This window comes from Monodon monoceros, unplaced genomic scaffold (genome assembly GCF_005190385.1).
Source record: "Monodon monoceros isolate NGI ecotype Baffin Bay Population unplaced genomic scaffold, NGI_Narwhal_1 Super_Scaffold_16, whole genome shotgun sequence".
Classification (NCBI taxonomy): Eukaryota; Metazoa; Chordata; class Mammalia; order Artiodactyla; family Monodontidae; genus Monodon; species Monodon monoceros.
The window spans coordinates 66,516,826-66,542,950 of NW_021703772.1; the positions used below are offsets into that span (position 1 = coordinate 66,516,826).

General features: G+C 37.7%; 1 protein-coding gene across 17 annotated transcripts in view; it reads left to right on the top strand.

The window, feature by feature from the left end:
• The first annotated feature begins 24,570 nt into the window (after window positions 1–24,570).
• SCN3A (sodium voltage-gated channel alpha subunit 3) overlaps window positions 24,571–26,125 on the top strand; it is an 80,777-nt gene continuing 79,222 nt past the window's right edge. For all 17 annotated transcript variants that reach the window (XM_029225023.1, XM_029225020.1, XM_029225028.1 and 14 more), the window contains exon 1: window positions 24,571–24,834. In XM_029225023.1, the coding sequence (XP_029080856.1) occupies window positions 24,571–24,834 (264 nt within the window). The remainder of the gene's footprint in view (window positions 24,835–26,125) is intronic.

Below are 26,125 nucleotides of genomic sequence, written 5' to 3' on the forward strand. Positions count from 1 at the left end.
TCTATTTCAAATTATTTACAATACTGGATAGATTCAACAAAGCATACCTACAGGCAGGATATGGCCAAGGGATTTTTGGCCAGGTATTTTTTCCTTTTGCCAATCCAACCAGAAGTTTTACCAATGAAGGAAAATAAACTTCATGGAGAGGAAATGGCTTGACTGTATTTGGAGGAACTGCTACACTAGAGCTCAGATTTCTTGTCTGCTCCTCCAGGCTCAACCAACTGCCCACCATCTTTCTATCTCTTTCATTTCAAATCCTTGAATGTTCTACATATTCCCTCCCACATTTCTGTTTATAGTGCTGCTAATTACATCATTGAACTTTGTCTTCATAGATCTTTTTTCTCCCCTTTTTTGTTGCTATTAATGCTCCCCTTGCTGTGGATATCTTGTTACTGATATGCTATTTGATGAGGTATGTGATATTCCCATTTCTGCACTGTTCTGAAATGACTGAAATTTGTAGGGCAAACATGTCCTTTAGCTGTGAAAAGATAAAAATATTATTAATAGGATATTTATATGTCCTTGAGTCCATATGGTCTCAAAGTTTTAAAATATTAAACTATCTTTAATCATAGCCAATACTGATTACAGTTCAAGTAAATCCATTCTTAATATTATTTTTCAACAATTTTATTGGGCTCTATTATCAATCTTTATATACCTATAGCAAAAATTAAAGTATATTATTATATTAGCATTGGAAGAACAGACAAAAGTATTATTCACAAATATATTGCATTCTCTTTCATTGATATGAAACTTGGTAGTATTAGATAAGGATAAAAATCAAATACATGTGCCTAGAATGAGAACTTCTTGGCCGTTATGGAAAATCAGAAAGAAAAAGCAAAATGAAAAAAGTCAGATTTTTTAAACTTCCTAATAAAAATGACAGGAGAAAAAAAAAAGCAGTTGAATGGGAATAGATATGCAAACATCTGAGAGAAAATGGAAAGAGGTAAAACATGATGAGCTTATTCAGAGAGTGGCCCACAGCTCTGGCTGCACATTGGAATCACCTGGGAAGCTTAAAAAAAGAGCAAAGCTGGCTCCACCTTAGGCCAATTCAATTAGATGCTCTGGGGCTAAGCCTGGGTATCCATGTTTGTTTAAAAGCTCTGCAAGCATAGTTCAAATAGGCAGCCAGGTTTGAAAAGCAACTGACTAAAGGAAGACAGAGAAAAATAAGAGAAGCTAATGAAAGCTTGGCCAGAGAAGTGAAAGACAACTGAGAAATGACTTCCAGAATAATTTCAAAATTCTAACAAGTGGGCGCGTGTTAAGTAAAAAGACTATTATGCAAATACTTAAAATAGCAAAAAATGCATTTGTGTCTATTTCTCCCTTGGTTGAAAAGGGTGGTATTTATTCTATATGTTTAAGCAGTTTTATATTTCAAATTGTTAATTTCCTACCCTTACCTCTACTTGAAAGTTGACCCAGCTGCTGGTTATGGTATATTTTGCAAACTAACAATATAAACAATTGTGCACACTCAGAAATAAGCATCCATTAACTTCAATTTATACAACCAGAGATTTGCCCTCTTTTTATTCTGTACCTTATAAATTGCTCCTTTGAAAACTGTCTTAAAATCAAATAAGAGGGCTTCCCTGGTGGTGCAGTGGTTGAGAGTCTGCCTGCCGATGCAGGAGACACGGGTTCGTGCCCCGGTTCGGGAAGATCCCACATGCCGTGGAGCAGCTGGGCCCGTGAGCCATGGCCGCTGAGCCTGCGCGTCCGGAGCCTGTGCTCCGCAGCGGGAGAGGCCACAACAGTGAGAGGCCCGTGTACCGCAAAAAAAAAAAAAAAATCAAATAAGAGTGTCCATTGAAAGATACTCTTTGAATGTCCAGGTCATTCAGCTGGAAACAAAACACTGATTTGTAATTATTGAAACTTCAATTGTGGCAGATTTAGAGGAAAAGCAGATATGTAAACCAACAAATTTTTTAAAGCCAAAATTCAAGTGGCATTTCTGAGGAAGAAATGAATTAACCTAATAGCTAAGTGGAATTAATAATGAATTGAGTTTCCAAAAAGGAATTCCATTACTAAGGTGAGTCTGCCTTTTCAACTCTTTAAAGAGACATTTGCTGGGTTAACACCACAGTTGTTTTTCCATGTTGATTTCCCACAGTCCTTTCTGCGACTGGGGAGAGACTGTGGTAACCCCTACTAAAACAATCCTCTACATCCTTCAGAGCAGATTATATCCTAAAGTCTTTCCTCTGGAGAAACATCCTTTAATATTACTACCGAACTATGCTTTCTTCATGACCTCTACCATTCTGTCAACCAGGTCACCACAATTATCACCATGTATGAAAGATCTGTTAAATCTCAGGATAAGAATATACATATTTTGAATCAGGAGGCTGGTGATTGCACAGTGAACAGAAGGAATACTATATTATATTTGAGGCTAAGTTTATGATGGATGTCTATGAAATGGTGCTTGGGTTCTCAAACTGGGATTGGATCACTGACTTTCAAAAAAATTACATCCTAGCTTTATACACAAAGTACTTTGGTAGTCTACAATGAAAATATAAGTAACAAACCAGTAAAATACTAATAAGAATGAAAGCCTGAACCAAAAAGAATGTTTTTTGATGAAGGATCACCTTAAATTAGTCAGTGTAGAGAGCAAAAAATTTACTGTTGACTAAAGCATTCCCTCCACCAACACAGTGACAACTGTGAGAACTAACTTGATTCTTTGGGGAAAAGAATTCCAACTTGTTATTCAAAAGCATCAAGTATATTTTGCAAAGGGAAAAGGTAATGCTTAGGCGTAAATGAAAAGTGGCAGAGCACATCCAAATCATGATGCAGATCTCTATGCAAATTAGCACAAGAGTTAAAATACGCCACGGAAACCACAATAGCAAGCTCTCTCATACATTTGTTAGGTTTGTTTACTCTGTCTCAAAATTATCCTGAGTCTGTGTAAGACACATTTCTTTTAAATATCCATTAAATGTACTATAATGGTGCTAGGTTTCAAACAACACTCTTTAAGACCAATTTAACCATAAAATAATACTCATTTTTTCCAACAATCCATATCCCTCAGGAAAGCTAAATTTGGGCAATTTTACGCATGACAAAATATTTTCTATTTATTCTCTTAATTTCTTCCTGAACAAAAATTTTAAAACTAAATATCTAAGACATAAAAAGGCACACTTGATTTAGAAACTCTTTGAATTTTCTTTTTCAACATTTGATATTTTATTTTTTCTGTGATTTTTTAAAATTGAAGTATAGTTGATTTACAATGTTGCGTTAGTTTCTGCTGTAGAGCAAAGTAACTCATTTATATATATATATATATGTATGAATGCATATTTTTTTCATATTCTTTTCCATTATAGATTATTACAAGATATTGAATATAGTTCCCTGTGCTATACAGTAGGACTTTGTTAGTTTATCTATTTTATATATAGTAGTTTGTGTCTGCAAACTCCTAAATTTATCCCTCCCTCCCCTTTCCGCTTTGGCAACTATAAGTTTGTTTTCTATGTCTTTAAACTTTCTAATCAATTTTTTGTTAAACCTAGAAATGCCCTACAAAAATAAAGTCTATTAAGTTTTTTTAAAAGGGGAAAGACAATTGAAGAATAACTGAATTCAGTGCTCAACTTTGCACAGGCAATTTGATCAGAATCCTAAATTATCCATGTCCTTGAGGAGTTAGTTCAGGTTGCACACATGGAACATTGTAGAAATGCCACAAATTCCAGTTCTGTCCTTCCCAGCATCTTCTCTATTCAGCTCTTACTTTTCTCCTCATGATCGCTACCCTCTCTAGCCGTGGTCTTACTTGCTAGATCCTCCATCCTGGGAAGGGCCAGATAGGCTATGCCCGTCTTTTCTCTAATTAGCATATTGGTTGCTGCAATCTGTCAGAAATAAAGTTTTGCATCAAATGTAATTTCCTCTTACCTGTGGCATTCTGGCTTTCCTTTAGCCTCAAAAGAATTGAGCACCGAACAGCATCCCTCCTGCCTTTCCATGCAGAGACCCTTCACTGTGTGTTCCCGCTGCAATAAGTGGCAACATCTACACCTAAATCAGGGCAGTACACACAGGCCCCTGCTCTATTTTGGTGCCAGTGATGTGCTAAATGGCTGAAGGAAAAACATAGACTCTCTGAGTCCTAAATTCAGATCCTAGGGATGATATTTTCAGTTTCTTTAGTGACTGGTCATATTTCACTGAAAACTAGACTTCAAGTTTTGTCATTTTTTAAAAAATTATTATTTGTATAGAATTTCTCAGATGAGAAGATTTTTGATATTACCAATTTCATGAAGAAATCATGTATACAGAATTGAATATCTAAAGGTAGAAAGGATTCAAGGGATAGTTCTTTTCAGAAACCAACTCTCTGGCTATGCTCTTCTCAAGCCATTCATAGTGTTGACTCATCAAAAAACATAGTTTGAATTTGAGCAAGCACAGAGTTCACTGAAGTATTCTGAATATGAAGGCAGACTTTAATAGGTATAACACAGCCAACTCCAGTTACATCACTAGTCCAATATTCAATGACCCTTTTTGTTCAGAGTATAAGGCGACTGCTATACCCTTAGATCATTGTCTCTCAGAAGGGATGAATGTTGGAATACACCGAGTGCAGAGTCCCTGCGCTTCTGAGATAAAGGAGGCACTACAAATCAACTAGTCACTTTCCTCCACTCCCTCTCTATAACAGATGTGGACACTCAACACCAAAGACACTGAGTGTTCAATATGTCACAGCAAGTGATGTCAAAGATAAGCCTAGAAAACAGGTTACCTGAATCGCAGGTACATTCCCCTCTTTCTGTTTTCCTCCCTCTCTTCCTTATCTTTTCATTAAACCTTGTTTCTAAAAAGATGGGGCAGGGCATGCTTTTCCATTATATTACACTGTCTTCTGCAGCACCACTTCAGGGTAATCAGACTCCACAGCATTATAACCATCTAGCGAGGGAAAATGCTTAACAGAGAAGCCACTCAGGTGGCTGGGTTCTGGCTGGTGAAGAATCACGTGACAGCCGAACTGCAGCCCCACCTAAATCAGTCTGTGCTCCAGTGGAGTTTACCACTAGCACTAATCTGAGAGCAGATTTTACAGCTTCCCTGCTCCAGGCTAGATAAAGCTCAATCCTCTGTATTTTAAGCCTCAAAGGAGTACAGGTAACATGTGAAGTAAGCACCACCATTTTGAAGTAATGCAAGTTGTACCTCGAGTTCCCTGAGGTTGCCAAGTGAAAAAGGCAATCAACTCTTAACACTCTGTTGTGAAAACAGTGCACTGTCATTTTGATTACAGTAAATAAACAGTCTGTGGTTGCTTGGAAAGAAACTGGCTAAAGCACTAGTCACCAGCAAGCAGTAGGAGAGACGTGGCTGAGGGCAACTCAGAGGGCTCTGTATTACGGCTGAAGCAAAACTGATGTTACAATAGGAATATGGATCAAGGATTGTTTATTGGGCTGAGAACTTTGCTTTCTATTTTCCATGATGCCAATTTACTTCAAAATAGAAGGCTTCCTATAATTCTGGTTATATTGTGATTTAAATGTGGTTTCTGCTCCTGAAACACGTGCATGCATTACACACACACACACACACACACACACACTGCTCACATTTGTTTCTCAGCCCAAAATCCTAGGAATTAATAACAAAATCTGACCAAGTAAAACAGGAAAATTGTCAATCCAGAGAGAGCCTGCCCCTCCCTTTTAGAGCATCTCACAACCAGGGATTTGCCCCCTTTCTTAATTCACGCTTTTGTTTATGGGTTTGATCACCTGGTGGAGGGTGAAGGAATAGGGGAAAGGCATACACTAGACAAGCAGTAGCCAATATAAATATAATGAGACACATATGTACTTTGAAAATTTCTAGATGCCAACATAAAAGAAGACAAAGAAACAAGTGAAATTAATGTTCCTAATGCTTTTTTTTCAAATAAATTTATTTATTTTTGGCTGTGTTGGGTCTTCGTTGCTGCGCGCGGGCTTTCTTTTTGTTGCGGCAAGCGGGGGCTACTCTTCATTGCAGTGCATGGGCTTCTCATTGCAGTGGCTTCTCTTGTTGCGGAGCACGAGCTCTAGGCGAGCGGGCTTCAGCAGTTGTGGCTCGTTGGCTCTAGAGCGCAGGCTCAGTACTTGTGGCGCACGGGCTTAGTTGCTCCACGGCATGTGGGATCTTCCCAGATCAGGGCTCGAACCCGTGACCCCTGCATTGGCAGGTGGATTCTTAACCACTGTGCCACTGGGGAAGCCCACTAATGCTTTTTTTTAAGCCAATATACCCAAAATATTATTTCTGATTTGGCACTAGCGACATTTTTAGTGCTCAATTCTTACATGTGACCAGGGCTACCACATTGGACAGGGTATTTGCAGAATTTGTTTTAGGTAATTATATTCAACAGATATCTAATAATGTCCTGCTTACTATGGTAGGTAAGCAATAAAATCCTTATCCTCAAGGAATTTAAAATGTAGAAGCAATAAGACACATCCTTAATAAAAGCAGAAGCCAGAATATTATAATTATTATATGAATTCTTAAAGCAATATGTGCATGTTGTTGGAGTTCAGAGGAAGGCAAAATCACTTCTGACTCAGAATTTGGGTATGATGAGCCTTGGAGTATAGGTAGGATTTTTTATTTTTAATTGGAGTATAGTTGTTTTACACTGCTGTGTCAGTTTCTGCTGTACAGCAAAGTGAATCAGCCATACGTATACATATATCCCCTCTGTTTTGGATTTCCTTCCCTTTTAAGTCACCATAGAGCACTGAGTAGAGTTCCCTGTGCTATACAGTAGGTTCTCAATAGCTATCTACTTTACACATGGTAGTGTATATATGTCAATCCCAATCTCCCAATTCATCCCACCCCCCCTTCCCCCTTGTTATCCATACATTTGTTGTCTACGTCTGTGTCTCTATTTCTGCTTTGCAAATAAGATCATCTTTACCATTTTTCTAAATTCCACATATATGCGTTAATATATGATATTTGTTTTTCGCTTTCTGACTTATTTCACTCTGTATGACAGTCTCTAGGTCCATCCACGTCTCTGCCAATGACACAATTTCGTTCCTTTTTACAGCTGAGTAATATTCCATCGTATATATGTAACACATCTTCTTTATCCATTCATCTGTTGATGGACATTTAGGCTGCTTCCATGTCCTGACTATTGCATTGGGTTGGCCAAAAAGTTTGTTTGGGTTTTTCCTTAGCATCTTATGGAAAAACCCAAATGAACGTTTTGGCCAACCCATAAATAGTGCTGCAATGAACATTGGAGTGCATGTGTCTTTTTGAATTATGGTTTTCTCAGGGTATGTGCCCAGTAGTGGGATTGCTGGGTCATATGGTAGTTCTAATTTTAGTTGTTTAAGGAACCTCCATACTGTTCTCCATAGTGGCTGTACCAATTTACATTTCCACCAACAGTGCAAGAGGGTTCCCTTTTCTCCACACCCTCTCCAGCATTTATTGTTTGTAGATTTTTTCATGATGGCCATTCTAACTAGTGTGAGGTGATACCTCATTGTAGTTTTGATTTGCATTTCTCTAGTAACTGGTGATGTTGAGCATCTTTTCATGTGTTTGTTGGCCATCTGCATGTCTTCTTTGGAGGTGAATGATATTTCAGGAAGAGGGAATGTTTTTGAAAGCCAGAGGCCAGAGACTGGGGGCTTTCAGGGAATGGCAACTAGATCAGTTTGACTGCGGAGGAGCATACATGTAAGATGAAGCTGGAGAAGCAGATTAGTAAAATACTTTTTAGAGAGAGTCTCTGATTATTACTTTTTCTAAAGAAAAAAAGACACTGGATTTGGTGGCATGATTTACCAGCCATGTGACCTTGGACATGTTACTTCTCCTCTCTGAACCCTATTATTTCCTTACCTACACGATGAGGACAATAATCACCATTATCTCATAGGGTTATTGTGAAGATAAAATGAGCTAATCAGTGCCTGGCACAGAGCAAGTGCTTAGTCCGTGTCCTCTATTATCACCACTATTACTTCTCTAAGATATTGTGAAATGGGAAATTCTTTTAGTAAAACATTCAGTCCTCAATTTGCTTTGTTTTAAAGAGAGTCTGGTAAACTTAGCTTACTTAGTCAATTATCTTTGAGGTAAACAGGACCTGAATGTATGTATTTTGGTCTAGGTTAAATAGGACAACATAATTCAGAAATATTGTACCTATAGAGAATTTAGCTTTTGTTGTTCTTTTATGTGTTATCATCTTCATGGCTGTATGATACAAAACTGAGTTACTTTATTTACCTAAACAATCCCCTATTAGTAGATATTTCAGTTTTTTCCCAGACTTTGCTGTTATAAAATATGCTGCCTTGGGCTTCCCTGGTGGCACAGTGGTTGAGAGTCCGCCTGCCATTACAGGGGACACGGGTTCGTGCTCCGGTCCGGGAGGATCCCACATGCTGCGGAGTGGCTGGGCCCGTGAGCCATGGCTGCTGAGCCTGCGTGTCCAGAGCCTGTGCTCCGCAACGGGAGAGGCCACAACAGTGAGAGGCCCGCATACCACACACACACACACACACACACAAAAATATATATATATATATATATATATATATATATATATACTGCCTTAAATAGAATACAAGACTTTCTAAAGAGTACTTGTAGGCTGAACTTCTAAATAGTAAGTCTAAGTAAAAAGTTTAAATCTTTTTGAGAAACTAAAATTAAATAATTCATTTATTCAGAAAATGTCTGTTGAGCACCCAGTATGTGCTATATGCACTGTTCTAAGCACTTGGGATTCATTGGTGAACAAAATGGACCAAAAAAGGCAAATATTCCAGCCCCTCTAAGTCTTATGTTCTACCCAGGAGAAACAGAAAATGAACAATAAACATTATAAGTAAGTAAATTACATAGTACATAATAAGGTGATTAAGTGCTTTGGAAACAATAAAGTGGGATAAGCAGCTGGAGGGGAAGCACAGTAGGTCTCTCTGAAAAGGTAAACTTTTGACCAAGACTTGAAGAAATGAGAAAGTTAGGCCATCTAGACGAAAGAACACTCATGGGAGAGGGAACAGTATATGTGTGTTTGGTAGGTGCAGAGGACAGCCAGAAGCCAATTTGGCTAGGGAGGAGTGAGAAAGGAGGAGAGCACAAGATGAGTTCAGCTAGGTAACTGGAACGCCATATCATAAGGCCTGAGAGGCAATTGTAAGGAGTTTGGCCTTTTCTCTGGGTGGCTCCTATAGGCTCCTGCACAGAGGAATAACTTGATTTGCTTTCTGTTTTTCCCAAATCACTCTGACTTCTGGGTGAAAATAGGCTATGTGGGAATCAGGCTGGAAGCAGGGAGATGGTTAGGAAGCTATTGCAGGCTTCTGTGAAATACTGCCATAAATCATTTCAAGGTTCCAGGTTCAGAAGAATTACACCACAGGACATTAAACAAATGAACAGATGACATTGAAGAAGCTATGACTGTCATCGTTGAGAAATCATAAAAATGAGAGCAGTATGACTGGTACATATGTTTCTAACTTCAAAACAAACAAAAAAAGCACTTCTGGAGTCTACAAGCCAGTCATTGTCAAAATGTGATTCCTGGGCCAGCATCATCAGCATCCTCTGTGTACTTACTAGAAACGCAGAATTTGGGGCTTCACCCATATCTACAGAATCAGCAACTCTGGGGTGGGGCCTGGCAAGCTGTGTTTTAATAAAAGCCCTACAGGTGATTCTGATGCTAAATTTTGAGGACCACTGCTATAAACTCTAATGGTGAAAACTAGATGGCCTGAAAGATCCTTTTCAATTTTGGGATACTGAGCTTCCAAGCTCAGTGTTTAACATTTATTTTCATTGTAAAATTAAGTATAGTCCTTGAGAAAAATGATTTGTTTATAAGAAGCATAGACTCATGATTAAGAACAAATAAATCTTTTAAATCATGTATTTAGAGAAATTTAACTTTTATTTATTATATTCCATCTCTTTATAAAAAAGTTAAGTAAAGTGGTATATTATTTTTTCAAAATCCACATGCACTAGGCAGTTGAAGACAAGGAAAATGGAGAAAGTGTAGATGATAAACCTGTTAAAGATTGTGCATTAATGAAGTTACTGTTTTAGAATGTACATTTAGCTCTGAGCCTCCTGGACTCAACATTTTTAGAGTAAGGCAGAAATGAATTTAATACAACTCAAAGAAAGAAATCCCAGCTATTAAGTTAACCTAACCTAGACCCCCATTTAGTCTTCTAATGGTCAAATTTGCTCCAGGAGAATCTCTGGAGTACACAGAGAAGTAGATGCATGGTTTTGCTTCCTAGACAAATTTCCAGTTTTTCACTTCACAATATCTTGGTGATTTGACCATGTGAAGTTATTTCCTTGATAAGAGTCTCAAGACTTAAAACCAAATGAGCAGCTGGTAGGATAGGGCTATTACAGACATTGAAGGGCCAACCAGCGATCCCATCCAGATGGAAGGCTGCCCTTTCCCCATGGGGAAATGCTGCCAGGGACCTGCTGGCAAAATCTGTGAGCTACTCAGTGAGCGGCTTTGGATTTGCTTCAACCCTTGCACAAAGAGCTGAGTCCCAGAATTTTACAGCCTAATGCCTGCCAGAAATGGTTTTGATCTGGAAAATTCTGAAGCAGTTACATCACATCAGCATAAAGGAAGATAAAATGGATTGAAAGGAAAGAAAATGGCATAAGTGGCCAAAAGTAGCTAAAGGAGAAACTAAAGAGGCAAAATAATGGTTAAAAACAATGGAGCTGGAGTAAGACAAAAATTAAATAAACACTGGACTTTAAAGATATTAAATGATAAAACAATTGTTAGGATAAACTAACACAAAAGGAAATATAAATAAGCTTATCTCTATAAAATACATTTGTTGGCATTAGTATTAAAATTATTAATAGTAAAAATAGAAATGAGTTAACAAAAATAAAATTAAGGCAACTTTGTCCAAAGTTCCTCAGCTGGTGACACCTACCCTTTTCAGAGTAAAGCTTCTATTACACTCTTTGAACAAGCACTTCCTCATTTGTGGTATAAAGAACTTCCCCTTAATTTCCAAACTGCTAAAATTCTATTAAGGTAATTTCAAAGGTAGGCTATCCATTTTGGGGGGATCTCCAGGTCCAATACTTGTATTAAATAATCTGAAAGTATAGTTTCTGAATCATCTTATCTCATCACCATCTAAATGGAATTCACTGAGCTTAACTAATTTTAGCCATCAGTAGAAGTCTTATTTGATTAAACCTTGTATGGGTCTTCTGTGAAATTAAATTTAAGACATCTGCTAAGCATGTTACCTAGTGTCCCTTATGATAACAAAACTTCCCTCAGTTTAGTTCTCAGAGAAAGTTTGTCTTTTTATACATAGCCTTTAAGAATTGTTTTTGGTTTTGTTTCCTAAAATAAAATCAAATACATGTGACCCAGTGTGCTTCCACTTTTTCTTACCTACTGGGAACAACAGCGCTAAATGCCAGCCTTGACTGTATAAAGTAACCATCTCATATTCACAGTAATCTCTACTCTTTTCCTTCAGTACAAACTTCTTAACTTGTAATCCATGTGCCATCTCCACCAAATTCATTTAAGGAGCTAGATTAAAATGTAGTTCCCTGGGCCTTGCCCTAGACCAACTTTTTCAGAATCTCCAGAGGTTGAACCCAGAAATCTGCAACTTTAACAAGTAGTTCAAATGATTCTTATGCTCACTGACGTTCAGAACTGATTTAAAGAGTCCTCATTCTCCTCTTAACTCATGTAGTCCAATTTTATCTTACGATTAATCTATAAGCCATGGTCTACTTTGAAAGATGAGTGAGATAGAGATCTTATTAGGACATAATACAACTTACAGTATGAGGCCTAAATTGGAGCTGAAATCACTATTTCTCATGTGTACTTGAGACTGAAAAAATCTCTCGCATTTGGAGCCCAGGCCATGAGATATATTTTCTCTGATCCATGAATCAGTGATTTTCATAAGCGAAGGCTAAAGAAAGAGTACTCAAGCTGGCATGCTTTCTCAAACTCCACTCTTCTGTTCCTCCTTAATTTCTTAGTTCCTCTTTGATATTCAGCCCTCCTTACCTCACCCCCCTCCTTGTCCTCAGAGAAAAGACTGCAAATACTTTGGAATATCTAAATTGCTATTTTGGTTATTTAACGTCACGCTCATTATATGTCAGGCTGGAGATCACGGTATTTAAAACCCAGTTATTTATGTGCTGTGAAGGGGCGAAGTAGCATTTATTAAGCTGTGGCTGTAAAGTAGAGGGAACTACATTTAAAGGACTATAAATTTATTTAACAATTTAATGGTTCAAGCTCTGATGTACGGATCTGTCTGATGGGTATTATTAATGTAATAATAGCTATAATACTATTATTACTATTATTGCTACTTCTATTACTACTAAAACCTCCAGCTTTTATGGAAAACCTACTTTATACCAGCTATTGTACAAGTGACTTTACATGCATGTGTGTGTGCGTGAGATCATTTAATTCTAACAACAACCCTCTTTCACTGTGTATTATAATCTCCATTAACAGATGGGAAACTAAAAATTGGATTGGTTAGGTAACACGTTCAATGTCAAACAGCTAGCAAGTGGCAGAGCCAGGTCTGTGTTGTTACCAAGTGAAAGGTAAGAGAGGAGAGGCAGAGGCCAGATCATAAAGGCACCGGCACACTTTGCTAAAGTGATGATAAGTCACTGAGAACCACTGACAAATTTTAATAAGGGTAAAATGTACGTTTTAGAAAGATCACTCTGATGACAGGTTAAAGATTGGTAGCTTAGGAATGAGTTCTCATCTGAAAACAAAGATGGTAAAAGACTGTGCATTAAATAAAAAGGTGACATTTAATGGGTTTTTGTCATAGTAAATTGTAAAAGGAGATTTGTTAGTGAGGATTCAGACCAGTTTGACTCGTAAGCTTTGTATAAGTGAACTGAAATATTTTTTAAAATATTGATTGCTGATTTAAAAATTACATATATTGTCCTTTTAAAACTCCTGGTTTAACTGGGCTTAGCCATTGCTAATGGTTATAGCTGGAAGGAATATGACATCAGATATTATGCCTAGGTTTAACATGCTGTTTTTTTCACCCCTGCTTATCTAAAATTTATTCTTAGAAGCCACTGAATAAAGTTTATTGGCCTTATCTTAGTCAGCCAATCAAATGGGGTTTTAGGTGGAGAGGAAAAGGAGCTGAAAAGGAACTGGAATAATAACCCACAACATCCATGTGGACCACATGCTCCACTGGTCTACCTCTTCGACCTTTCTGGTATTTGAAGAAAAGAAACAAAGGGGAAGTAAAGAGGGGAGAGGAAGGAAGGAAGTAGGAGGTGAAAAACAGGAAGATGCTCTAGAGCTCCAGCCTGGCTTCAGAAGGGGTGATTGAATCAGGGCTGCCAACGACGGATAGTGAGCCCCATGCCCACCCTAGGATCCTGACAGTGGCTCCAGGCTCCATCCTTCCTTGAGCACACAAGGGCATGCTTCTCACACGGGTCAAACAACCTGTTTTGTGTCAATCCTGCTTCCTTGATCTAGGACTGTAAGTAAACAAAATACAAAAACCCAGACCTAGAACCAGAGCACTCACATCAATCCAAATGCCAAAGATGCTGGGCTCACTTCACCTGTGTTCTCTTTCTACACAGATCATGGAGCAAGAAAGCTGATGTCAAGCCACATCAGAATTCATCAGGGATGAGATACCTGTCAAGGACTTGCGGTAGAGTGGCTTACTGGAATAAAAAGAATCTCTTGTAAGACTAGTGTAAGAACAAATGAGATAATTCCCAGAAGCGGCCTGGAGCTTTTCCAGAAAAAGGTGCTGTGACTATCTAAGGTACCTAAACTGCTAATGGGTATAAATCTGTGTTTGTGGAAGGTAAACTAAAATCTTTATTAGCTAACAGCGGTAGCAGTTTCAGGACAAAAAGAAGGTAGAATAGAGTGATTTCCTACCTCTTTGCTAGTTTGTTCCTCCAAAGAGAAAAACACTTAGAGACATGGCAGAGATGACCTCAGGGAGTGGAATAATGATAAAGGCTATTGATGTAAGAAAGAGAAACTAACCCAGCTTTTTATTTATTTTTCTTTCAAAAGAGACATTCATCCTGTGTATTACCTAGGACTGTATTTACTTGAATTTTATTATATTTATGTGGTAATTGGTTCCATAGTTCACCTCTCTGTATAGGATAAAGGACAACAAAACATGTGGTCAGAAGTTGATTATAAGCTGGCTTCTGGACTGGCCAAATTTTTAAACCTACTGAGGAGTGTTTATTTATTTGGTGTATCAGCTGCAATTAACTAAAAAAGCTGTCTAAAATTATCTAAGTCAAGAAGGATGTTTATTGAACATAACAAGCGGTGCAGAGGTTGTTTGGGTCCAAGAGCTGAGTGATCCATCAAGAGCCCAGGGGTAGATCTGTCTCTGTGATCTGCCACCCAAAGTCTGTCAGCTTTGCCCTCACAATGGCATCCATTCTGGTTGTAAGTGCCTGCAGTAGTGCCATGTATCATACCCGGATGCTAAGGTCCAGGGGACAGAGAATTCTGTCTCCTCCTCAGTGTCTTGCTTTTGAGTGAAGAAATCTTTTACAAACACCCACTTGGCAGACTTCCCCTCATCTTTTATTAGCCAGAATTGGACCAAGTGCCTAATCCTTAACCAATGATTGGCAAGGGGCTTGGAGGAGGTGTCAAAGTGGAATGGTCACTGGGGAGATAAACACAAAATCTGCTTCAGTTTGCAAACATACAGTAGAAAAACTCAGGAGCTGATGAAACCAATGATGCTGATATATCTATTACAACGTTGGCTTAATTGTTGTTATTAGTGAGCAGTTGTCTCTCTAAGCTTATAGCTGTCTGATAAAGAAAAAGTCACAGGGAACTTCATCTCCTAGAAGATGATTATTATTTCCAAGACAAAAATTGTTCTGAAGACAGAGATGACTTGTGCTTTCACACTCAGCTATTTTTTTCAGAGGCATGACATTAGAGAAAGGCAAAAATAGTTTTTTTTATTAAACAGTTAGCAAATCAATAATTATATTTGTGTATAGACAATCATGTGTTAAGCTAACAGGAAAGGAACAATGGTAGAGAAAGCCTACATTTCATTTGTATTTGGCCATGGCGTAGTGATATCCATACTACAGTTACTTTCTCAGTAGGTTTGTCCAAACCAGTAGTAATATTGAATTCCTTGACATCACACTAAGAACAAGAGGTACATTACACAGAAGAAGCTAGCCTAAGCATTTAATTTACCTTTAAATAATTCCAAAATGCTTAACATACATGTAAGCAGGTATCTATTAGATGGTGGTTTTATTAATTCATTCCTGCTTGTTTTGTATTCTACTTTAAAACAAAGGTGAGGACTATATTGCTATATTTCTTAGGCTGCACCACCCCGTTCCTAACATGGGGCTCTATACAGAATAACCTCCTAATAAGGTAGCTGACTCATCCTAATTCCATTTCTGAAAACATGAACTAAAATTCTTCTCATTTTGCAGGCTTGGGGCCCAGCTTTTCCTAAACTATCTGGGTTCAAATCCTGACTCCTTATTACTTTTGTAACTTGAACAAGTTATCTAACCTACCTGCACCTAGGTCTTTTGATCTGTAAAATGGGAATAATAATAATAGTACTAATCTCATAAGATTAAAATGACAATTAAATGAGTTAGTGTGGGGCTTCCCTGGTGGCGCAGTGGTTGAGAGTCCACCTGCCAATGCAGGGGATACGGGGTCGTGCCCCGATCCGGGAAGATCCCACATGCAGCAGAGCGGCTGGGCCCGTGGGCCATGGCCACTGAGCCTGCGCATCCGGAGCCTGTGCTCCACGACGGGAGAGGCAGCAGCAGTGACAGGCCCGCGTACCGCACAAAAAAAAAAGAAAAAAAAAGAAAAAAAATGAGTTAGTGTGCATAAATTAAATGACAGAGTGTCTGAGACATAGTAATCATTCAACAGATGTTTATCTATTAATATTATTTAATCCTCAAAGCCACCTGGTTCGGTAGGCACACCAACAAAGTATTATTTCAAAACTCTTTTAAAACATGGAAAATAATATTTTATTCTGCCTTGGCGAGTGTCCAGTGTTTATTATTATAATGTGCTGAATGCTGTGTGTATGCCTTTGATAAAATATGCTCTTGGTCACACATGCTACCTGAGGATATATAGCGAATACTAGACAATCATTAGCCCTAAACGAAAATTCCTTTGGAAAAAATTAATAACTTTCTTTAGTAGGACAGTAGTTAATTGGTGCACTTTGTCTTCTAGATTATACCCTTCCTATAATAGTCTCTTGTTGATACCAAGAAAACACAGACAGCATCCTTTCCTTAGTAATGGACCTAGTCTTTCCCTGACAACTCCCTCCCTTGTCATCAAGAACATGAAAATACATTTGGATGGGTTTTTTTCCCCCTGATCTCTCAAGTTGCATGACACAGAGCAACTTTCTATCCTTGAAGATGGCAAACTTACTGCCTCTGACATAATTTTCTTTTCATGGGAACAGACCAGAACTAATTGATTTTGTCTGTAACATAATTATAAAAATCCCTACAGAGAGAGAGACTATTGATACTAAAAGGCTATAAGCCAATACAATTCAACATACTGTCTTCTGTTCTGGAAAATCAGGCAAGACGAGAATTCATGGGCTAAATGACTAATGGAAAAAATACTTTGCCTTTGCTGCAATAATGCCACTGCATATCCCAAATATTTACTGTGCCACTTTTCTTAGATTCTGATTCATTAACAATTATTAGTTTTGTATTCATTTTATTTGTTGGTTTCATATAGTTTCAGCAGCTTATGTTAGTATCATAGCATACAGATATGTGAGCCTGGAAAACTGAACTGAGGTATACTAATCAATTTTTCTGTAGTTAATTAATATACAGCTTAGATCTTTAATATCAAATCCCACAATAGTAAGATTCAAGATAAAAAATGTCAACAACAGTAGGAAAAATCCGTCAAGAACAGACTGTGTGGAAAATGTTTTGCCTCAGAGCAACAATTTGTGTTTGTCAATAGACACTTCAGTGAAGATTACTTTGCTTCTCTGTGCCTGTTTCTCATTTATTTTAAAGGCAGGAAGTTCGACTAATTGTCACATCTAATGCATGCCTTTTAATTAGCATCTTGGAAATTCCTCTTTTGGCATCCATGTAACTCTTCTAATTTCATTGTCTAATATCCTCTGTGTTCCCTCTCCTTAAAATTGGTAGTCACAAGAGTCCTGCTCTTCATCTTCCGATTTTTTCCTAAATAATGTACTGCATATTCTTCAGTTTCAACTGGTGACTGCTTAATCAACATTTTCCCAGCCCAGGCAGCTTTCTTGAGTCTCAGACCCATATTTTAATTACACATCCAGTTGTCTCACAGGCATCTGAAACTAAATAAAACTCAAGCATAATTCATTATTGTGCCCTATAAACCTTCTCCATGTCTCGGTTGGGTTAAATCTGTGGCTTAAACCAGAAATCTGGAAATGAACTTAACCACATAACTCTTCTTCACCCTATCAAATCATCACAAAATCTTATTGGTCTTCTCTTCCTAATTGTGCCTTGAGTACAGTCCTCGGGCCATGGTTTGTTTTCTCTCTAACTTATTGACTGCCTACCATTTTCCAGGCACCTGCTCACCTTTAGATGCATTTTCTCATTTAAAGGTCACATTAACTCTATGAAGTATGTGCTATCATTGCTATCATTATCTTCACTATGTAGATTGGGAACCTGAAGATTATGAAGGATAAAAAAAATTATCCAAGGTCACACTGCTAGAATGTAGCACAGCCAGGACTTGAATGCAGTCCTAATTGCCAAGTCCATGCCCTTAAATAATAAAGCTATAGTCAAATTCTCTTGCCCTCTGCTTTAGACCACTGGTGTCCATCTGCTTCCTTTTAAGGAAGCTGTTCTCAAAGGGTGGTTTGCAGACAATGCTGTATTCCTGAGTCCCTTTCAGAGGGGCTCTGAGGTAGAAACTATTATTTTCTTAACAATACCAAGGTGTCATTTGCCTTTTCTTCGCTGTTCTGACATTTGCATTGACAGTGCTACAGTCAGGGGGTAAAACTGCTAATGCCTGAGTGGGAATCAAGGCAGTGGCGTCATACTGAAGGAGTCCTTGTTTTCTTTACCACCAAACACTTTCAGTAAGAAAAAAAATACCAGTTCACATAAGAACATCTTTGATGAAGCAGTAAATATTATTAACTTTATTAAATCTTGACCCTAAAGAACACATATTTTTAATATTCTGTATGACGATAGGGAAAGAATACATAAAGCATTTCTTCTGCATACTGAGCACCATGGTTGTCTCAAGGAAAAGCACTTGTGTGATTGTGTCAGGAGCCGAATACCACTTTTTTTTTCATGGAACCCCATTTTCACTTGAAAGAAAGAACTGACAAACTATGGTTATTCAGACTTGGGTATCTGGCAGATATTTTCTCAAAAATGAACAAAGGAAAAACTTGTCATTTCAGGGAAAGCAAATGACAGCATTTGTCGCCAATGTTAAAATTGGAGCTTTCAAGTGGAAATTGGAATTTTGGAAAACTTTTATCTGACACTGGGAGCTTGACAGTCTCCCAATACATTATGACTTTTCTCAAGAGATCAATGGTGATACTAACAAATGTGATTTTTGAATGTTATATAATAAAATTTGTCAAAATTTGAAAAATCTGCATAATAATGTGCTGATATTTCCCAAATGATCCCTGAATGATGGTACAAAATCCATCCAAAGGGCAAGATCAATCAAAAGTTCACTGATATGGTTTCTGATTCCACATTGAAACTAATTTAAGAGAGTACCATTTGTAGAGTTTTGATATTTATCAAAGAATAATAATCCCAATTGTCTGATAAAGAAATTAAAATATTCCCTATTTTCCAGTTACATATATGTGAGAGGATTTTCTCCTTTCTTTAAAAAAATTTTTATTTTATTTTAAAATTTTATTTATTTTTGGCTGTGTTGGGTCTTCGTTGCTGCCCACAGGCTTCCTCTAGTTGCAGCGAGCGGGGGCTACTTTTTGATGCAGTGCGCGGGCTTCTCATTGTGGTGGTTCCCTTGTTGCAGAGCACAGGACCTAGAATGCAAGGGCTTCAGTAGTTGCAGTGCATGGGCTCAGTAGTTGTGGCTCACAGGCTCTAGAGCACAGGCTCAGTAGTTGTGGCACATGGGCTTAGTTGCTCCACAGCATGTGGGATCTATCCGGCCCAGGGATCAAACCCGTGTCCCCTGCATTGGCAGGCGGATTCTTTGTGTGTGTGTGTGTGTGTGTGTGTGTGTGTGTGTGTGTTTCTTGAGTTTTATTTATCATGGAAACAAGCAGTGGGAGTCAATACTCCAGGTTTCTAAAATGCCATGAACTTAATTTTATACTCTGCAACTTTTTGCTTTGTATATATGAGCTCTTAAGAATAACTGCATTGGGCTCCCCTGGTGGTACAATGGTTAAGGATCCACCTGCCAATGCAGAGGACATGGGTCTGAGCCGTGGTCCGGGAAGATCCTACATGCTGTGGAGCAACTAAACCCATGCGCCACAACTACTGAGCCTGCGCTCTACAGCCCTCAAGCCACAACTATGGAAGCCCGTATGCCACAACTACTGGAGCCTGTGCGCCTAGAGCCTGTGCTCCGCAACAAGAGAAGCCACCGCAATGAGAAGCCCTCACACCATAACGAAGAGTAGCCCTCACTCGCTGCAACTAGAGAAAGCCCGTGCACAGCAACGGAAGACCCAATGCAGCCAATAAATAAATTAATTAATTAATTAAAAAATCTGTTTTTAAAAAAGAATTAAAATTTAAAAAAAAGAATAACTGCATTTAGCTGAATACAACATAAAGGTAACAGTTTAAAATATCAAATTCTTAACTTCAAGATTGTTCTTGATTTTGAATTCCCATTTTCTAGCAAGAAATATTTAAATAGTTCTCAATCTAAGATTTAAAGAACAAAGAAATGTATCAACTGCAATTATCTGAAACAGAGCTGAACAGTAGAAGAAAAACAAGAACAAAATTACAAAATAACAAAAACCAAACCACTGGAAGCCCAGGTTTGGCAGGCGGATTCTTAACCACTGTGCCACCAGGGAAGTCCCGGGAGGATTTTCATCTTGTACTTGAATCAAAACAACAAATCTCAACAGATGGAACCCTGAAGAGGATGTGAGAATCTAGGTGTATTTCATTAAGCCAGACAGGAAAGGGATTTGCCCAAATGTAAAACAAGTTCATTCTTCTACTCAATTCTTTTCCTTTGGGATAATAAGTTATTTTCATTAAAAATCTGTTTTATATGTAAACATACAAGGGCTTGTTATTAAGTTAATTAAAGCATGTTTTTTAATTTTCTATTTTAATTCTTAATACAGTAAATATGGATAGATAAGCCTCCCCTTAAACAAAAGCTCTTTGAGGTCTTCTATAATTTTAGCAGTATTAAGGAATCCTGAAACCAAAATGTGTGAAAACCATTGCTCTCGGATCACTCCCTATCTGTCTGCCTTTCATACCGCCACCATCTTTCCAACCTTCCAAATGATCATGCCACTCCCCACCCACAGCTTACCTTACTGTGCTGAATGAGGCCTTTGGTGATCTATATCCTGCCTAAATTTCCATTCCTTTCTCTTTCCACTCCCTTTTGGGCAGGTTGATCTCCACCCATAATGAACTGCTTATAGTTCCTCCCAAACAATCCATGCTCTCTGTTATTTCTGGGTTCATATACATGCTGCCTCCCTGCCTACCAAGTAGGTTTCTACTGATATGTCTTCCTACCAACCCTCCCCCAACTACCACCACAACAACTAGTTGGTCAAATCCCAACCTGTCTACAAAACCCACCCCAGCATCACTTCTTCAGGAAAACTTGCCTGAACCATACCTCTCTGGGCAGAATAAATTGCTCCCTTTTATGGACCTCAGACAATAAGCAGTTACATATAATGGTATTATAATTATTAGTATAGAAATCTGTCTCTCTCAATGGACTGTCAGTTCCTTAAGGGCAGGGACTATGGGTACCTAGTCCAAGCACAGTGTTGATACATAGTAGTCCCTCAATTAATATTTCCTAAATAAATGATCCTACGGTTCCTTCCAGGCTTGACATTCTGTCGTCCACCCCTACAATAGGATATTTTGAACCACAGTCTTTCTTGATTAACAGAAGGATGTATTTGTTTTACTCACACACATTAACACACAAAAACACTTTAGTTTTTAATCAAAGAGATCATCTCCTCAGTCTTTTATCTTTTTTGTCCTTGCAAGGACAGTTCTGGAGAAAATTTGGTATGTTAAATTTGATGTGTTTTAATAAATTATAATGCACATATATTCATTAATAATATATATTCCACACCAAGGCATCAGTAGGAATTAATTTTGTAAAGTCTGGCCCTAATAGGAATATAAAATTATGTAAGAGCTCTGTATAATAAGCTCACAAAGAACAAGAAAGAAGAGGAAAAAAATTAAAATAGAACTGCCAAAGAACTATGAGAGGTTTCTAAACAGCAATGCTGTAGATGAAGCCCCGAGAAACTCTTGTTCACTATAATCTTTAATGTCTCAGCCTATCCAAATATTGAACAAACCCTAGTTCCCCTTGCAGACAGAAATCTGAGAGTCTAGAACTGGCCTGTCTTCTCAGGATTTAGAGACAGCAGCATGGGAATTTCAAAGAGACTTCTTTACTTCCTTTTGACCAAGACTCAAATTTTTTATTCTAGCCCTTGATAAGTGAACAAGAAGGTAAAGGATTATTTATTTTTAAATAAATTTCCATGATTTGTGATGGTTCCTTGTTCCATGTCATCCCAGAGAAATCAAAGTCATCTGTAAAGATTACTGAAAGATTTCCACATGTTTAAACTAATTTCATTTTAAAACTTAGGAACCAGGAGACTCCAATTAAATAAGTATAATTATTTCTTTATGGCAAAGTGTTGCCTCATACATCATAAGGTACTTCGATGACACTGAGGTTGAGGAAGGTTAAATGACAAACAGTAACAGACTCAATACTAATCTAGATCTCTGATACCAATTGCTGCATGGTTTTCATTCCATTGTCAGTAAAGAAACCAAAATCAGTGCAAGTAAATGCTCAAATACAAAAGTAACCTTTCTTCTCCCTTAAGAAAGCAACCACGTTCCACAGAAATTTTTAAAGAAAGTTTTCTCATGCTGTGTCATTTTCATTTAGCACTGGGGAAGAACCTTATCCATTTAATTCATGACAGGTGATGAGACACAGGTGGATTACACATCCCTGGGTATTTAAGGTTTGCAGTTAAGCACAAACTCTTTCCACACTGAAAAGTATAAAAGCTGTGATTATTCCACAGCAGCCTAGAGTTTGGAGTGACTATGTGGCCATTGAAATGACATAAAATGGCTGAAACTATTAATTCTACTTTGTGCTGTCTACCATGAATTTAGAAGGCACAAAATAGATGATTGATTGATTTTTAAGTAAAACAGAATAACTGTTCCCAAACCTTCTGATTTATATACCGGTTGATGGAGCATAAAAAAAGAGCCTTGTCCCACCACAAATCAGAAGTTCATTTTCAGAACTAGTAGCAAAAATGGCACAATTTTTTGACAAGTCTGATAATTTATAACTTATCTAGAATATACCTTCATAATAGCAGGAAATATAATAACAATGTCATATTATGAGTATGAATTCTATGAAAAGACACAGGTATTAAAATATGTTTTGTTACTGGAACAGACCAGGGAACCAGTAACTCAGATATACACTCAAAAAACATATAATAACCTATGTCATTTTTCTTATGTTACTATAAGATCTAGAGTTTCTGCTTCTCTGGAAGGTCAGTATATCCATGCAATCAACTGCCAAGAATTAGAAGGCCATTTAGGGATAAACTACCATGGAGACTAGAATAAGGGCAGAGACAGGTGGGTGGTTGCAGATAGGGAAAATGTCATAGATGACTTGGATGATTATTTTGATGCCAAGGTTGTAGATCATTCTACAAGATGACTGGTGTACTCATTGTATTTTTGTTATTTTTTCTATTTTCTATCTTGATTTTTATAATGAGATTCTTGGCACAGTGCAAAATAATATTTAACTGTTAACTTATGTTTCAAAATTTATGTAGCTGATTTCCTGTATTTTTCCTGTCACATTTCCAGCAGATAGAATGTTTTCCCTTCCCTGGGAAGTTGAACATGTCCACTCCACATGTGTGCCTTACCTCCATTCCTCTCCCAGCCAGGTGGTAGGCATGAATGAAGGTGCCCCTGTACTCTGCAATTCCCAGCCCATTCCTGAACTTCCACAGTCAGTTGTAGTTCCAGCAAGTTAAGACCTTATAAAAAGAAGAGTGGCTTGAATTGTGAGGATGCTTGAAACCACAACAGAGGAAATGGCTGGAGGAACTGAAGATAATTAGGTTATGATAGTTGACACTAGTACAGTGCTTGCTAATTCCAGAAAATAGTCTAAACATTTAATGTAAATTAATTCATTTATTCCTTACAATAACCTGGGAGGTCAGTTTTCATGTTATCCCCATTTTATAGATGAAGACTGAAGCACCGAGAGGTTACATTTTTAAAGTCATGCAGCTCATCAGTGGCAGAGCCAGGGTTTAGAACAGAAGTCTAGCTCCATAGTCCATGCTTTTACCACACTACACCAAATGGAAGATTCAGGAAGAAGATGAAACTTGTCTTGGAATACTTAAAGAGCAGCAGACCGGGAAAGGAAGTAAATATATTCTGCATTGCTTCAGAAGATACCTCAGAAGGATCCAAGGTGAAAAGCTAAACAGAAACAGTTTTGACTTCTCTGTCCCTGCTGACGGTCAGACCTTGTCTGGACAACCAGTGGTCAATGATGCTGATAATCAGAACAGTGGCTGGGTTAGGCAAAACTTCTTTTCCTATCCTGAGATTCTATGAGTCAGGGATATACCACTGCATTGTCACCAGGATTTCTTTCTTTGAAAAGTTAGTAAGATGTGATAAAAGGAGGAGGGAGAGAAATAATGGGTCCTTGAGTAATTTTATTGACAAGCATTCTTGGCATTACTCTTTACCAAACATATACTATACTTTGGTGCAAAGGTATCAGAACAGACTTTTGAAGGACATATAAAGTTGGCGTATTGAAAATTAGATTGAATGATGCTTCTAAGTTAAAATTTGTAGTGCAGCATGAAAAGCACTACTTAAAGTTTATACTTAAAAAAATTACTAGAAGAAACATTAAATGACATCTTGGTTGATTTTCTTAATCCCTCTCGTTCATTCGGTTTCCTATCTCTCATGCATTTTTTAAAAATTGTAGGATATTCTTATGCAAGAAGCTAAACGTAATTAAATGTGCAGGATGAAAAGATGGCACAGGCACTTCCGGTACCCCCAGGACCTGAAAGCTTCCGCCTTTTTACTAGAGAATCTCTTGCTGCTATCGAAAAACGTGCTGCAGAAGAGAAAGCCAAGAAACCCAAGAGAGAACAAAACAACGATGACGAGAACAAACCAAAGCCAAACAGTGACTTGGAAGCTGGAAAGAACCTTCCATTTATTTACGGAGACATCCCTCTAGGGATGGTGTCAGAGCCACTGGAGGACCTGGACCCATACTATATCAATAAGAAAGTGAGTGTTGATTTTATCCTTCCAATAAGTCTTTAATTTAACTCAACTTTAATATACTTTGCTGGGGCTCATATATATACCACACCATAATTTTTCTACTGTTAAAGGTTTTATACTTTTTATTTCCACTTATTTTTAAGCACAATATAATAAGCAGAAACATTTATAAGAAATGAAGTCAAGATCTGGCCACAGTGAAGAGATACAAAGAAATGAACAATTTGTACAATTTCATAGTAATTGATACTGTCAAAATTAAAACTGACATCAACAAAGCAAAATATCTGTTACTGCCGACATATTTAAGCACACGGTAGACAACAGAACAGTAGCTATGTGAAAGAAGAGTTATGGGGTACATATAACTATTTTTTAGTTCTTATTTGGCTTGAGGTTTCTTCACAATAGATTTGTGTTCTAGAGGGCAATAAATAAGCTTTTACTTAGCATCCTCCTATAGGAAGATATACAGTGAGAAGCATGTTCACCCAAGGATACATGTTTTTGGTCCACTAACCTGGAATATGATTGGGAGCTTCTCTTAACCTTAATTTGTCACAGGCTAGATTCTATAACACTTACATATTGTTAAAAAAATCACTCCAAGAAAAGAATGTCAAGAACAGAAGGCAAACCCCACCCCCGAAAAACCTCAAGTTTTTCCATCCATATATGATTTAAATCAACAGCTATGACTGTGCCTTCCTAATACTATAATAATCACATAATTCTGTCAGAATTAGCTAGTTTTTGATGTTAAACCAGCTGTACAGTATTTTATAGGAAATATAAAAAACGGATGATAGATTCTATGCTTTCTAATTGGGTATTTTGACATCTTACAACCACAATTTATATTTCACGTTCACAAGCATAAAAACAGGCCCATGTAGAAACTAAAGATAAATTAATATCACCATGAGCCACTCGCTTACAGATTAAAGGAGATATTGAGCACTTTTACTAGCCGAAGCCAGCCCTTTTACAAGGAATGGCGAAAGAAATTGCATTCTTTAAGCAGCATACAATTTATAAGATCAATGATGGTTAAAGGAACTGACAACCATTCAGACATGGAACTAGCCCTATTGCTCTAAAGGACTGCTTCTCAAACTTACATGTACATACACATCACCAGGGGATCTTGTTAAAATACAGATTCTGATTCCATCGATCTGGGGTGGGGTCACAGATCCTGCGTTTCTAACAAGCCCTCGAGTGAGACTCATGCTGCTAGTACATGGGCCATGCTTCGAGTAGCGAGCTTTAAAATGCTTTATTTAAAGTTACA